This window comes from Epinephelus fuscoguttatus, linkage group LG12 (assembly GCF_011397635.1).
Source record: "Epinephelus fuscoguttatus linkage group LG12, E.fuscoguttatus.final_Chr_v1".
Classification (NCBI taxonomy): domain Eukaryota; kingdom Metazoa; phylum Chordata; class Actinopteri; order Perciformes; family Serranidae; genus Epinephelus; species Epinephelus fuscoguttatus.
The window spans coordinates 10,581,468-10,598,396 of record NC_064763.1 but is presented as its reverse complement, the minus strand read 5'-3'; the positions used below and the strand labels follow the sequence as shown (position 1 = coordinate 10,598,396).

The following is a 16,929-nucleotide window of genomic DNA, read 5'->3' as shown; positions in this document are numbered from 1 at the left end:
ACCTGTATTTTGTGAGTCTCTGTGAACTTGACTGTACTGAAGTAGGAGGAGAGACGCAGTAGGGGCAGTGTCACGGTGATCAAACAGCACAGTGCAATTTTTGTGTCAAGGTTCCCTGGTATTTTTGTTTGCACCGACTGCCTGTGCAGGCCAGGTCAAAAGCTTTGTTTTCTCTATTATAAAACTGTCAAAGCACTTTGCTGAATATCGTACTGCTTTTAAAGGAGAGAAAAAGAGGTGATGCAATTGGTCATATTAATTCTAGCCCCCATCATGACCGGTGATGATGTACTCCTCCTAATGTCAACATGTTTTCGAGTTGCTCTGCGGTTGCGTCGCACGCTTTTAACAACAAAATTGCCAAAAGTCAGTCACTATGCCCTGAGATACCAGGCCCCATATTGCCTGCATTTGCACTGTTAGCTGCTCTTTAGAGTATGTGTGCTTCATCTAGTTTAGATGGAAGGAAGGTGAATCATATGTCATATGATCTTAACTTGTGCTAATAGGCTCCTACAATTCTAAACATTAGATCTGATTATTCTCCCGATGCACTATTTCTAACACTTTTCAGCAGATCTTTATGGCACGCTGCCTTTCTGGCCACTTTCTGATCCTATTACTCAGAAAACGTCACAATGAAAAGTTGTTGCATTATGCATCAATAAGGTCCTATTTATGTCCTACCAGTCTGACAACAGCTTGACTGATGTTAATGTAATCTGTACTGTTCTTTGGCCCAAAACTGCCAGCAGCAGCTCCCCCGTCATTGACAAAGGAGCTCCATCAGTCACAGAGCACTCCACTCATTTCTGCTATAAGAAGAACTGTCAGCTCTCTAATGCACAGGAGGAGCCCAGGGACAGCTGATACTCTACGGACAGCCCTATGGATGAAGTAGCCTATGCCCGCATTTAATATGTCTTTGAACCTAAAAACTAATAGGACTTCATGTAGCACAGTACTGAGATTTAGAGAAGGACTTACACAGTGTGAATAATGTGCAGCATCAAAGTTTTTCTTTACCAAGATTTTAGTTTAACATTACACATTCATAAAAAAAAAAAAAATAATGAGCTAATGAGAAAGACATTCCATGCTTATTAAATTGGAGTGCAATTAACCAGGGTTAGCTTGCTGGCTAACAGAGTTTCATGCTACGCTGGTTCAAAAAGTAGCTTTATGTACAAGGCTTTCAGCCTGAAACTAGTCAGTTTTGAGGGCAGACAGGAGGAGTGAGATAGATGAACAGTAAAGAGCAGAGATGAGTGAGACAGATGAACAGAGAAGGACAGCAGCTACATCAGTAGAAGAAGAAGACAAAGAGATGAAAGGACAAAGGGAATAAGGAATTGAGGAAGAAATAATGCCAGGACACAAGTGTCTAATTCATCCTCATGGAATTCTGTAAGGTGTTTTGAGCACAGAATTATTTTACGAAATGAGATTTTATTACATTCTGGTAAAACATAATAGCCACACCTACAATAAAGCACTATTATTCTACACCACTAAATCAGTGGTAATCTTACAAATGAAAATATTTATTCTGAAAACAAAACTAAGGTTAGAAAAGTGATCTACATTTCTTATATTGGATAATACAGAGATACTGTGGTGTTAAAATACTCACCTAAAACTTGGGCATTAATTTCACCACCATGTAAATATGAAGTAACAGTAAAAACAACGCATAAACATACAAAAAAACTAGAATAACCACTTGGCGGTTGCATTCTTCTGCCAACCAGTCAAGATACAGGTTGCACCAGTGTCTGTCCATCATCATACGTAGCCACTATGGTTGACAATGCTTCAAATATGGATGTTGCTGCAAAAAAAAAGCTACCAATTCCAAAACATGGATGCTTCACACACATCTATAACCTGACAGCACAGAAGATTTATACAATCAGCACAGTTTCAAGGTAGACACTGAAAATGTTTTTGCAGGACATTATGATGTCACAATGAAGTTGACCTTTTGGATATAAAATGTCATTACTTCATCATTTTATCTGAAAAGACATTTGTGGAAAATTTTGTCATAATTTGAGTAGGAATTCTTGGGTTATGGCCAAAAATGTGTTTTGTGAGGTCACAGTGACCTTTGACTACCAAAATCCAATCAGTTAATCCTTGAGTTTAAGTGGACGTTTGTGCCAAGTTTGAAGAAATTCCCTCAAGGCCTTCTTGAGATATTGGGTTCAAGTGAACAGAACTGGCGTACAAACGAACAACAAGCAAATATAATGCCTTCAGCTACAGTTGTCACTGGCCTGCAGGGATAACAAAATTAAAGTATTGGTTTCCTCTCAGAATGTTAAATTATTGTTAAGTTGTAGTTTCATGTTCTACAATAGCAGGCCAGGCAGAATGACACTAGCTGCACTGATGCATAATAATTTTGCAAGTAAGGCCTTCCATGTAATTTGTTAAGTTTCTAATACTGTCTACTACAATGAGAATACGGTAAGTGATTTTTTTTTTTTCAAACTGACAGTCAGTAGCTACTTGCTAATTATCTTTAGATTTTTCTATTTTGAATTTGCTTCATATGAGTGTTGACGAATCACTCATATAGGTGTCACTGCTGACTGCAACTCCATGTAGAAAATGTGAGAAAAATATAAGAAATCCTACAGGAGATGCATGTTTTTCCTGTCACTGTATGACAGTAAGAAGGACAAGCCAGCGGAAATAAGTCTGTTGATAAGTCATAGCAGAGGCAGCCAAGCACACTGCCGCCCTCTCACAGGAGGAGGGAGGCATTCTGTCAGAGATGGAAAACTGACTCCACTTCACATTTTGCTTCATCAATAACCTTTGATAAGATGCGGAGAAACACATACAGACAAATAAACAAAACAAAAGAAAATATATATATATATATATATATTTATATATATCAAAGTTAAAAAAGAGACAGGCACCTAGCAAGACATCTTTTCATCTCCAGACTGACAAGTGTCCCATTGTTGTCATCCTTCAGCGCTACTTTGTTGTTGTTGAAAGCATCTCTGGGTTGTTGTTATCAAAGGCATAAATCACAGAGCTGGAGAGAGCCAGGTGGCTTTCATATGAACTGCTGCACACATGCTCATGTCTCACCTCTCCTCTGATCAACGGAGACCTACAGTACACACAGAGATTTCCCCCCACATAAAATACAGAGACTGCTGTCTGGGAATGAGCCAGAGAGAGAGAGAGAGAGAGAGAGAGAGAGAGAGAGAGAAAGCATTTACATGCACACCAATAATTCAATTATAACCAGACTAATGCAATACACATATTATTGCAACTCTCATGTAAACACCTTAACCGGGTTATCTTACTCGCATTAAGGTCCTAATCAGAGTAAGCATAACTTGATTAACAGAGCTGGGTTGCTTGTCAATCATTCAAATTAATCTTGCCATGTGTACGTCTGCTTTCTTTCGGTGTTTGAATTCTGTGCACGTGCCACAAAGGTCACACAGTGAACAGGATGCCAACTGGTATGTTTGATACAAAATGGCAGAGATAGTGGAAAAATTAAACAAATAACAAAAAGAAATGTAAGTGTAAAATGGCAAGTCAAGAGCTAACACAAAGATGCTTTATAAATCCATCCATACTAATCTGTATGTCCTTTGTCAATAATTCTACATGTCCAATTAAACATCAACCTGAGAGTTACACAGCTCATTTAAACTTGGGGTACGGAGGAAATCAGGTTGCCTTACTTTAACCAAGCAGCATCTGCTGAAGCTAAAAAAATGCAGCCAACGCAGAAGTGCCAAAAACTGTAGTTCCTCAAATGGCCACTTGAGGCTGGCTCCAAAGGCGTGTCAATCCCCATAGACCGCCATGTTACAGTGCCCAACTTTACAGCAGCAATAAACATGTTTATAGCCTGGTACAAAGAACAGTTTTGGTCTCTTCAGCTAATTCTCCCCTTTATAACAACTGTAAAGATAATAAACTTTTACATTACTGGCCTGTTTAAATATTATTAAGACTCAAAGTATAGATTTAGCTGTAGCTGTTGCTATTTCAGTGTGTTTTCAGGTTATGAAAGTTAACGTTAATTGTAACAATTGGTATCCTAAAAAAAAGTCATGTTCAGCATTTGGTTGCACTAAAAGACTCACTCAGGAATCAGGTGTTCTGTTTTTCCAGAAAATACATTTTGTTTTAATGGTTTTAAGCAAAAGGAAATTAGCATTAGCACTATCACAGTTAACCATAAATGCAAAAGCACCAGGTTAACTAAGCTAGCAGCTAGCAAATGAGTTCTCTCAGGTGACACTTTGCTATTTTCAAAATCCCAAACTTGAGGCTTGAAACAAATGGGTGACTCGCGATGGCTACGTCCATTAATCTTTAAGCTGTCTATGACTTAACTACACTCTTGAAGGGCTACTCTGCTGATATTACACATCAAGTCCACTTTTCTCATCTAGCCTGATGATGTTATCAGGATTATCTCGGCTTGAGCTTGGAAACTAAAGACTTAGAACAGAAAGCATGTGTTATGCAGGGGAGGTGTGGAGTCTGAAAGACATGGGCATTTACCTGAGAGGGAGGGTCTAATAAAAGACAAATTGCACTATGGAAATTGTAGGATCTGGTCTTTTTTGGAGGTACGCCCCTACTAGGGACTAAAAGTCAGGATATCATGGCTTGTGATGAATCATGAGTCCACCAAATTCATGAAAGTTCAAAACTGCTGCATACCTTTAATTTGGGTAATTCTTAATGCAAATATAACAGACTAAGAAAGAGTGTGGAAGTGTTGCAGCTACATAATAATAACACTGAAATAATAATGAAACACACTGAAAATATCACAGAAACATCAAAGCTTATGACCATTAGGGTCATTTTAATAATGGAGTTACATGCCGTAGAAGTAATACAAATAAAGCAACTTATCATATTGAAGCTACACTTTAATATGATATCCCAGTATCATGAGACACTGATGCTTAGAAGTGGGTTGACATGTCGGTTAGCACAACAGCTGCTCATGTCAACGACTCAACTGCATTTAACAGCTGACCACATGACATGATGTATGTCTTCATACCAGGAGCCATGCAGTGGTTTGCCATTTGATACACCAGGTACATTCATGGTTAATACAGTAGAGGGTGGGGGCGCCGGTGGCTTAGTGGTAGAGCAGGCGCCCCATGTACAAGGCTGTTGCCGCAGCGGCCCGGGTTTGACTCCAGCCTGTGGCCCTTTGCTGCATGTCACTCCCTCTCTCTCTTCCCCCTTCACGCTTGTCTGTCCTATACAGTAAAGGCTAAAAAGCCCCAAAAAATATCTTAAAAAAAATAAAATAAAATACAGTAGAGGGCCAATATACTGGCTCTACAACACCAAGACTCCTAAACCTCTACAGTGTGATAAGCATAGTCAATTTTCTGTTGCTTACTGATATAATCACACATGACTTCACTACTGTATGTATACATATGTTGGTCAGTGTGTATGAGTTTGTTCCTGTGTGTGTCCCTTTGCCTAAGCTGTGGCTCTTTTGTGCCAAAGGTAATGGTTTTTGTATGTAATGAAACCATTTGGCACACTGATCCTTTGCCATTAAGACTTTGTGACTTCTGACTGGGGAGAGAAAAAGTCAATTACAGAAGTGGAGTGAGCCCAGAGCTCAGCAAAGCCTGGCTTTATGGTAGTAATTGCACACGTATCTTATACCTTTGAACAACATGATGAGGCCAGGAAGGAGATATATTTGGTAAAATTCAAACTGGGTAACCTTTCAGAAGCACACGGAACAAAAATCCACCACGCTGCAGGGGAACTACTCTGCCCATTTACAAGACATAGTCATGAACTAAAATTAGTTTGACACCCTCAGTCGCATCATACTGTTCACTGTAACCATTACAGTGTATTCTGAATCCATGCACCATACAAACATGGGTGCTGAGCAGAGCAGTGTGTCTTGCAAAGCTGCCATACCGCAGATGGTAAACATATAATGTGTTTCCTGTGGAGAAATCCACAGGAAGGTCAGAGGTGAGCTGAGGCTGATAGAGACCAGCCTCACTGGAGCTGGTAGGGACTGAGTGATTTGCTCAAGGACACTTCAGCAGGGTGGATTCTTGCTGGAGAGGGGTCTCGACCCAGAGCCCTTCAGCTGAAGAGCAGTCTCCACACTCACTATGTTGTTTGTCAAAACTAGCATAATGAATTGCGGATTGCTTTACCAGCTTCTATATTATATAATGTATACTAGCTAGATAGACATCTTTAACTCTAAATGAATCAATAGTAAATCAGAATTAATAGAAATACTTAATATTTTATAATAATGTTGCTCACAATACCCTCAACTTGGAAATAACTCCAGCTTCCAAAACTGCAAACTTGGCACACACATCACACAGCTGTACGCTGTGTGTGAGTGACTGTGATGTGGTGTAGAGAGCTCAGGAAGAGCTCAGTGTCTTTTACTTCAATTCTCAGTGACAAGAGCGCTGCTTCTTTGTAGCTGAAGTGCATGGCAGCATAGCATCAAAGAGGACAAACTAGGCTCTTTATTGAAGTGCAGCCGCACTTTCGACCTCTTCTTTGTACTCCTTCCCATGCACTTCAGCAAAAAGGAAACGGCTCCTATGCTGCAGAACTGATCTAAACACATTCTGCTTCCACACAAGCCCCAATATACCTCTAAGTCACTCACACTCACTCACACAGGCACGCACACACACACGGAAGCATGCGCGCACGCACACACGCACACACACAGTGGTTAAAGAAAAAGGAATGAAGAGCGAAACAATAAGGTGTGGAGAAAAAAAATGCATTTCAAAAAGTGAAGGGGAATCTGCCAGAACAGATAAGGCATAAACACTAAAATCCATTCGGTCCTGGAAAACAGTGACACTGGTTTGCCAATGGGACAGGGTCTTGGTTCACAACCCTCATATTCAAGGCAGTTCATGATGGTGACTTAAATAGAGAGAGACAGACAGGGAGGACACAGATGTCTGACCTTGCAGTGGTGCTTATGTAATGGTCTGCTTCAGTGCATTTAACTGCAGTGCTCCTTTCCAACCTGGGATCAGTGAAGGCAACATGTCTCTGCAGTCCAATCTCCTCTGACATCAATTCTGACACTCAGAGAGTATGAAAAGGTCCTGTGAGCTCTGAGTGAATCAGTTGTTATGGCCCTGCCTGTGTGGTCCCCATGGAGCCAATCATACTAATTAAACTAGACTACTTAAGCCTCCTCTCATTAGTGTCCAAGTAAACAGCCTTAATTTTTTATGCATTTTAATGCCCATCTCCCAGTTCTGAGGGTGGTAGTGGAAGGGACAGATGAGTGATGAAGGGGGGTAATTTCAGGTTTTCTCAAACGAAAAGTGAGTGCATTAAGTGTCATTTCACCATTCAAGTTAAATATGTGTTTGTGGATTTGCACTGATCGGGGTGAACTTGCTTCTGCAGGAACTACTAATGCCGAGTGAAAATAAAATACAGTGTATTAAAGTTAGTCATAATAAGAAGCGGCTTTGCCGACGCTATTTCATGAATATGATTTTATAGCCAAGTTCAAATACTTGCAGACTCCATTATATTTTAGCCGGCTCTATGCACTGCAGTTACACAATCTACCACTGCTCCAGATAGCAGGGGCAAGTAGGGTAACATGTGGCACGGCCCAAAAATAGCACTGCAACACTGGCTTCCACTTGATTACTGGAGCTGTAAACAATGTTTCCACATAGAGAAGAAGTAAGCACAGGGCTGTGCACTACGATCATGAATATACACTATGTATGTATGTTGATATACATGTATGCATGTTTCCATGCACTGGGAAGGAGTGGATGAGAGGAACTGGAGGGCTATTAGCACAGTCAGCAGGAGGGAGGAATGGAGGAATAGAGGGAAAGGAGGGGGCAGCTGGGTAGACACCTAGCAAGTACCCAACTTGCTGGGCCTGGAGCTTTCGAACAGTGGGTGGGATCAAAACAACAGGCAGCAGACACAGAGCATGGTCTCACAGACACACATATTGTACTCCTCTGCCCACTCTCATGTCTGTGCTCCTTTTCTGTCCTCCTGCTGGTCTCCAGCAGTGTCCGAAGGTGGCAGCCATGTATGAGGCAGGGCAGCTCAAGTTTCATTTCTAGACCAGCAGCTCAACGGTCATAATGAGACATAATGAGCTTTAGCGTTGCCACTCTGCCTCTTACAGCAGCTCATCTTCCCCACCACAGGAACCTAGACAGTGGGTCTCCATGGCAGACTGTTTGCCTGCTTCAGTATGGGAGGATGTGTCTGTTGTCCTAGGGTGAGTTAAGACCTGGGCAAATGAGGTGAGCCTTCTCTTCCACTTTCAGGAAATAGCCAGCCTTTCAGTGTTGCCTGTGTCAGAGTGCAGTAGCTGTTTTTTGCAGAGACAGGTGCACACGCACCCGAGGAGGCACACGTGGATGTGCACATGACCTGACGTGTATGCATGTGACCATGCAGACAGGCCAGGACACACTGCATCTAAACAAAAAAATAAAATCATAACAGCAAAGCATAAATTAACAAAACCACTTGTCCTCCTGTACGGCGCTGAGGGGCATGTTGGTGAAGTGCTGCCTCACTTGTTGAATCCATACAGTCCCTCTATGCCATGTCTGGCTAGTCTATAGTGTCCGTCTGACACTAAAGCAAATGCACATAAACCATATTTTAGGTCCGTTAATGGAGAGCAGAGCTGATCTGAGAGCAGTTGAGCTCTATGACTGCACACACAGAAGTAGACAGGGCGTGACATACAGTGCTGTCCACTGACGTCAGAGCAGCACACTCACTACTGTCACAGGCAACAGAGTCATGGCCCGGGGAGCTCAGAGAGTCTGCATGTGCAAATGTGTGTGAGTGTGCAGTCAGCATTGCTGTGGAGACAGTGAGTCAGAGAGGCAGACAGGCAAGCAGAGACAGGCCCCTGGTAAAGTCCCTCCACCTCCTTTGCCTTCATACGCAGCCTTGAAGAGTCTTTGATTGTGTCAGTTTTATGCCTGTGTGTGTGTGTCTATCCAAGTGTGTGAGAGAAAGATGCGTTGTGCATGGTCGTTGGAGTGTGCGAGGTCACGACGCTCCTCGTCAGGCCCTATTTTAAGGCCTGCGACTCATGGAGTGCCCCGGCCTCCACAGACCCATTGGGCTAATGATCAGCCTTGGCAATTAAAGTCAATCTGTGAGTCAGTGTGGCATCAGGAGGGCCATCTGCTTCCAGCCCTGTAGCACTCACTCTGGCCTGTGGGACCACTTGCTGGGGTCACAGCTCACCCAGCTTGTAGAGAGATGGTCACAGGATCTAAGGAACAATCTGCTGTGTAACTCCAGTTCAGTAGAGACCTGTTCTACAGATAGCACCGCTGTGTGTGCCGCCGTCATGTCTCAAGAGTGCAGTAAAAACACAAACAGTGGGATCTGTCTTATGGAGGACAATGTTGCATGCACCCATGGCACAGGTAAGCTCCTCATCAGCCTCAGGCCAGTGATTTTTTCCACCTGCTCCAGTACTGCAGCCAAGAAGTGGGGTACTTATTGTACTGAAATGGGAAATATAAGATGTCTGAATACTTAAGAGAGCTTCAGATCTGCTGATAATGACTGCACACGGTGTCCCAAACTACATCATCATCCATACAGGAAGTAATGAACTATAGCCAGAAAGAAGAGAGTTTCATTGGACAGAAAGTTTGAAACAGTATCTTCCACACTTTTAATTAGTGGGATACTTGGGTCAACTTTGATACAATTTATGTGGAACCACGAGACTGCAACAGTTCTGAAGCAAACCAGTTTGCGCATCTGCATCTGGAGACAACAGTGCTGAAATGAACAAAGCGGAGTTCTTGAAGTCACACTTTAGCTGCATGTAAATACATTTTTAGTTTGTCTTTGATTCCAACATTGTGATGAAGTGTTGCAGAAAGACTTTGATGCCTGAGGGCCTTTACTATGAAAAAGAGCAAGAGGAGTGTTGACAAAGGGAAAGATTTTCTCGAAGGTTCTTTCTTGTGTTCACTTCCGCTCATCAGCAGAGCTTTGTCCTATACGTCCTTATTATACACATCACCACACACCCACCATGCCTTTTCGTCCTTGACCCCAAACCTTGCAGAAGCTACCTTTGCTTCAGAAAGTTCATATCTCTATATAGTCCACGTCAACACCTTTCCATCTCCCAACAGCAGACGGTTGCAAAACCCTGGGAGGCTAACTGGCGGTTCAAGCCAATGCCCTGGATGTGACCTCTGGTGCATTTATCATATGCTTGGCTGGCTCTGCCCCAGTTTATAGGGGCATGCAGCCCCCAGGAACAGTCACTATTATACCAGTTGCACAGGTCAGCAGCTTTCTTTCCCTATAGCCCACCTCCTGAGAGGACAGCTGCTCCCTATATCTTTATATTCCCCTCCTACAGGAATAAGGGGCAAAAGGCCAGCAACCTTCATTTCACTGTTACTTACAGTAGCGGAGAGCAACATGCACCTTTTATAGGTTTAACCCTAACCTATGCAACATCTGTCACTCTGTGTAGGACAATTCATACTGTAACAATGGTTGCCAAGTAAAAAAACAACAACCAAAAAACAAAACAAAAAAGAATTACCGCCTTGCGGTTCTTTGCTTCCACCAGACAGTCGCACTGCAGTTACAATTCACATCCACCTCTCTCCAGACTTACATGTAGCCATGGCAGTTGACATTGCTTCAAAGACAGACATTGCTACAAAGAAGCTACATATTCTCTCACACAGCTACATGTTCACGCACATCTTCAACCCAACAGCACGTAAGATCTATACAACACAGTTTCATGATGGACAGGCATAGTGTCACCATGTCAGTATCTCACCAAATGTCTCCCCTTCTGTGTCTGGCATTGAATAATGGCCAAAAATCTGTTTTTGCAGAACATTATGATGTCACAGTGAAGTTGACCTTTGACCATCATGTCATCATTTTGTTCTATTAGACATTTGTGTGAAATTCGAGGGAAATCATAATTAACATTTGAATTCTTGAGTTATGGCCAAAAACATATTTTGTGAGGTTTAAGTGACCTTGATCTTTGACCACCAAAAACTAATCAGTTCATCCTTGAGTCCAAGTGGACGTTTATGCAAAATTTGAAAAGGAAAAAAAAAAAAAAAAAAAAATTAATGTCAAATTTAAAGAAATTCCCTTGAGGTGTTCCATGAGAATGAGATGGATGAGGTCAAAGTGACCTTGTGCTTTGAACTTTAACCACCAAAATCTAACCAGGTCATTGTTGAGTCCAAGTGGGTGTTTGTGCTAAATTTAAGGAAATTCCCTCAAAGTGTTCTTGAGATATCATGCTCCCAAGACGGATAGATCGACTAACAACACGAAAAAAATAATGCCTCTGCTTTCGCCAGCACAGGGGCATAAAAAGCTTCATCTATTACTTTTTAGTTGCATGGACTTACAATTCCCAAATGGACTAATCATTTTAATCATTTGCTGGTTGAAAATATTCTGACAGCTTAATGTTTTCTGCTCATTAATGTTTCTTTTCAGAGGATTGTCCTGGTTCTCTAACATCTGACAAAGACCTTGTGAGTTTTATTTATATTTCAAAAACTGAGGGACCCAAAGATGTAACTTGATTCCATATTGCTTAGCTTCAGTGGAGGTACTCCTGCCTGCCTCTCAAAACTGGGGGTGTGCCGACCGCCATCTACTGTGGATGATACACTGACTATGGATGAGTCCCTCGTACAAGCCCACTTCAAAAGATCCAAACTTTCCCTCAGTAACTTGAATCAGGACAACTCAAGAAGGGCAGACATGTGGGTGGTTATGGCAGCCAAACCCCTCATCTTCTGCGTATGGGTCGGTCTTGTAGCCAACCAGGCCACCCTGCAGGTTTTCATACTCACTCATAACCACCTGCTGGGCTAGGCCCTGTTTACATCCACACAGAAAAAGAAATCTACTCCACACTGATTTAAGGCTTTTGAAATGGCATTTTCTGTCACTTAGATATGATGGAGTGTGCTGTTGTTTCTAAGGCATGGTTGGTTGGTGGAGTTGCAGATACAGGGGGGTGGAGGCTACCGCGGCGCTATCCCACACTTCATATCTGACGGGGAAACAGATCTGACACAGATGAAGCGTGTGACAAGAAAAGGATATGGCAACAAGACAAGAAAAACAGATGGAAAAACCAATCCACCAACTCCAACAAACTTACCCAAACACCACACAAGCATTGGTTATTTGAATGTGTTGTGAGAAAGACATACAAGATCCAATTCTTTTTTTTTTTAAAGAATACTGTTAAGGTAACTGGTAAGTCTTGTGTTCTCACTGCACCCTTGCTACACTTACCGCTGCCCTCTCCCCTCCTTAATCATCCTTTCTCTCCGTTCTTTTACTACTTAAGAGGCTGACTCACTGGACCTGAATTGCTGTTTGTCTGTCATGACATCTGGAGTAGCTGGATGACTGAGTGTTATGTCTTTCTCTCACTCAGTCTGTGTCTCTCCCCTGATGGGACCCCACTGACATCTTCATCCATGGTTTTTCAGTGTAGCATAATGACCTCCTACTAGCAGCCCTAATGGAGCCATAATGGTCATTTATGCCAGGGGAGGCTCTGAGGGCACGGCTGTGGAGGCAGCGAGTCGCACAGGAAGACGGGTTAGCGGAGAGAAGCTCCTGGTTAAGTCCCTCCACCTCTGCCTCTTCCCTTCATACACATTTCAGTCTTTGTATAAATACAGCTTTTCTGTGTGTGTTGAGTGTGTGTGTGTTCAACTGTGAGTGCATTCATGTGCGTGCAATGAAAGGAACCGATACAAGACTGGTTAACAACAGACAGCATAATATGAATGTATCAGGGGTGTTTCCCTGCTTTTGATGTTCGCTTCTATAGCTTATTCACATGCATAATGCACATATGCACACTACATTTTCTTTTTTAATTACATTTCTGCTCATACAGATGAGCTTCCTATTCATGCATACATCATACACACAATGGAGTACACCACCACTCTCAAACCTCTCTTCTATATTTGCTACTACCACTGGCAGAAACTATACTGTACATAAATTACAGTGCATAAACTTAACTTGCACTTATTGCTATTTTCTTTCTAGCCATTTGCATTTTAATATGCACGGTAAACACAAGGACCATCCTCTGTATACAGTTTTAGCCTAGGGTAATCTTTAAAAAAGAGTGCTCTCTGTTAGAGAGCAGTTCAACGTACTGTAAGGCTGTGATCAAATAAAATACTCCTTTAAATGTGGCTTTAAACGCCTTAATCATGTGAGGTCCTCCAAACTAGACACCTCATGCTTTAAATGCAGCACATCTTGGGTTGTTCCCCTGGGGGCTGCAAGTTGAATAATACAATAGCACATTTATCAGCTAGCTAATGCTAATTAGACCGTTGCATGGAAACGAGAATAATGTACAATAATGTTCCTCATGTCCCGTCAGCTCCTGGTTTCTCTGTTTCTAGCGATACTTACACAGCTGTGTTTTGGGTTTAAAGCTACAGTAGGTAACTTTTATTAAAATAACTTTTTGTCCTATTTGCTGAAACTGTCACTATATCCTGACAGAAGAACATTAGACCGATAATTTGTGAAATGATCAGGTTCCTCTGGCTCCTCCTAGTGCTCCTAAAGGCACTGCAATAATCCACTGTTCATGAACAAAAACAACCAATCAGAGCCAGCAGGAGTTACTAACACATGCCTGTCACTGCTCATGCACACACTGTTCTGCCAGCAACAGCGTTCATGGTAAAGACAAGTAAACAGAGGAAGACAGACAATGAAAAGCTTTCACTTTCACTCCTCCTGGCTCTGATTGGTTGTTTCATTCAGGCACGGTAGATTCTTGCTAATGCCATTAGGAGCACTAGGAGGAGAAAAAGGAATCTGTTTTTTTTTCCACAGATTATCTGTCTCATGTATGGTCAGGATATAATGACATTTTAAGCAAATATGACAAAAAGTTATTTTTTATTATAGTTACCTACTGCAGCTTTAAGTCTGAACAAATAACATCGTATCTAATCCATTAGTTATCTTCATTTAAAATGTTAAGAAAAGATATGATCATCTTACTGTAGGTTTGATCTCCTCAGGCAGTTTTATTAACCTCTACTCAAATGGGATTGGAAAAAACAGACATGGCATGAATTCATGGACAGCGTGAAATAAATGTAGCTTCTCTCAAAATGGAAAAATGACAAAAAGGATCTTAATTTCAACAAAACTTTTCCTTCTCTGAACCTATCTGAAAATCAGTGCCGTCCCACTGTTCATAACTGTAGTATCTAGGGAACGGTGCGCTCTTTAATGTCTGACAGACTCAAAGTGAAGTCCTTTTGTACCTCATTTTGATTCAAAGATACTTTCAATTTTAGTCTGCTCTTTGTAGCCGGATAAATGTTAGCTCTGAAGTCTGATCATTTAAGTCAAGTTCTGTAATGCTGATGTGTGCTGTATTTGCATACTTTGATTTCTGCCCCAGCTGCCATCCAGGATGAGCAGAGCACTGTATGACACTGTTTATAATGGAATGGTTACTTTCAGGTTTTTTTGAGCTAATATGGACATTTCTAAAAAGCAGTTGCAATTTTAATAAAACTCACTGAGGGTGTACGACAGGGCCGCTTACTCGCTTTGCCAGGGGGCCACTTTTTTAATAAACAGACATTAATAATATTTATCAGTATATAAAATAAATGAATTGCCTGTTTTTAACCTTTTGACCATTGATGTCCTCAACCATTTTTGACAAGAGGCTAATCCAGTCACAGCAGCCCCACACAGGTCGAGGGAATGCAGGGGCGTTTAGGGTTTGAGGGCATTCAGGGCTCAGTTGGGGGGCCTTTCTTTTTTTTTTTTTTTTTTTTAAATAAACAAGCTCTATTTTGATGCTGTTGTATGCACTCTGGCACCGTATTACATTCAAAGAAAAAGAAAAATATTCCAATGTAAACTCATTTATCTTCAGTGTGAATTCAAAAACGACTGGCAGGCCACCCGGCACCTTACGTTGGGCCACAGACTGCAAGTTGAGTATTACTGCTGGTGTACTGTTTTTTCTACAATACTGAGAGGTTAGGAACATTATTTGTCATTTTATTTACATTTATAATGAAAAATGTAAAGAAAAAAAGGAAAAATGAAAATATTTACATTATATTTTTGATTGAGGAATGCCACTTTAAATTTGTCATATTAACAACACACCCTCATTGAGACACACACTGATTCTACTGCCTGTGTGTTCAGCTGTATGTTCATAGGCAGCTGTATGTGGGCACCACATATCCACAGCAGAAAATGAACTGAAGCTACATGACTGACATGTCAACTACCTACCTTAGCTCAGCCTAAGTGATACTGATACCTACATTTACAGATATGTACTACCCCAACATCACTCTAAAGCTATCTGACAGTTTTATACAGGACACCTGCCAATTTTGTCATCTCACTATAACAGCGTATTTATTACTGCATCCAGTTGATGATAGTAACAGAGCAGCAGCTGTTAAAGGGTTGGTTCACTTTAACTGCAAACAAAGATATTTTCTCACCTCCATAGCATTGGGGGTGGCAGCACAATTCTCAGAGGCTGATATCTTTAAACCTAAGCAAATAAAATCTCACGTATTTCTATGGCTGAATACCAAAAGATATACAGCACATGGAAGAATATGATTTGATTGTAATTTTGGTGAATCTACCATTTAAGTAGACTGGGAATGCAGGTTGGCTCGAGCGTGCTGCTAACTATTGTGTTCCCCTTTTCAGTAATGCAAATATGTCAATCAGCTTGATTAACACTCCTCCAGGAAACGGGGTTTATCGCAGTGCCAAACATCACTTTTTTCCATCTTTTTTTGGAAGCATGTCATGAGTGTGTGCAAAAGATTTCTGGGAAAAGCAAAGATAATGCTCAATTCAGAGGGAGTGACTGGAAATATGAAGATTCAGCAACAACTCAAGTGTGAAAGTGTCAGGAATATTAGCATTATTTTCTTTTAAAATCACATGACGACAGCAGTGCAATAACACCAGTCTGAGGGACTGGTGTTATTCAAGAGTAAAGACAGTAACAGCCTCAGCACAACTCCATAGGTCTTCATCTTTTACAGGATGTTAGCATCCACATGGAATGCAACGTGACAACGCTCACATATCACATTTCACATGTCGCATTTGCATACATACATTACAGTCCCCTCTGCTTTTATTTGACACTGACAATACCACTGCTTGCCGTCAAGGTTCTGATTGCATAACAGCCCATTCTGAGAAAATGTTCTGACATTTTTTCATCACAATAGGATCAGGCAGACAATGACTGTCACAGGTCATTGTGTATCACTCTGTTACGAGTCACTGGTTAGAGACGGGCTCTACTAACAAACAAATCACTGTAAAGCTGAGAGAAATGTGTTCCTTAAACATAGTAAACTATCAACTAATTGTATCCACTGATACAAAGAAAAGCTCTGATGAATGAAAAAAAAAGACTTCTTGTTCTTGTGATGTTGCAAATCATTTGTTACACCTCCTTACCATTTGTAATTCTGAGGTAATGGAAAACATTGCTGCCTTCTTGATTGTCACTACACATGCAGGATGCAAGCATAATACTGAAACCATGCTGCCACGAGGTAAACAGCGTGTGATTACAGCAGTGAATATAAAGTACAGCTTGGAATTTAAAAACTGAGCAAAAATCAGAGAAGGCGTCTTTATGAAACACTTCAGTTCCCTTTCTGTTATCAGCTATTACATTCTGTAATACTATTACATTCTGTAATAGCTAAAAAATAAAAAGTGCCTAAAATATGTGCAAAGATTATTTCTATGCACAGAATTTCTATTCTTGAAGTGCAA

At 41.3% G+C, this 16,929-nt stretch overlaps 1 protein-coding gene across 12 annotated transcripts in view; it reads right to left on the bottom strand.

Annotated features, from left to right (window-relative positions):
- LOC125898059 (RNA-binding protein Musashi homolog 2) overlaps positions 1-16,929 on the bottom strand; it is a 302,500-nt gene that overhangs the window by 35,650 nt on the left and 249,921 nt on the right. The window contains exon 11 of one of the 12 annotated variants that reach the window (XM_049591677.1): positions 3,012-3,133. The exons of the other annotated variants lie outside the window; for them this stretch is intronic. Within the exon in view, the coding sequence (XP_049447634.1) occupies positions 3,123-3,133 (11 nt within the window). The 3' untranslated portion in view covers positions 3,012-3,122. Of the gene's footprint in view, positions 1-3,011; positions 3,134-16,929 lie in introns of those variants that run through there. 12 annotated transcript variants of the gene reach the window in all.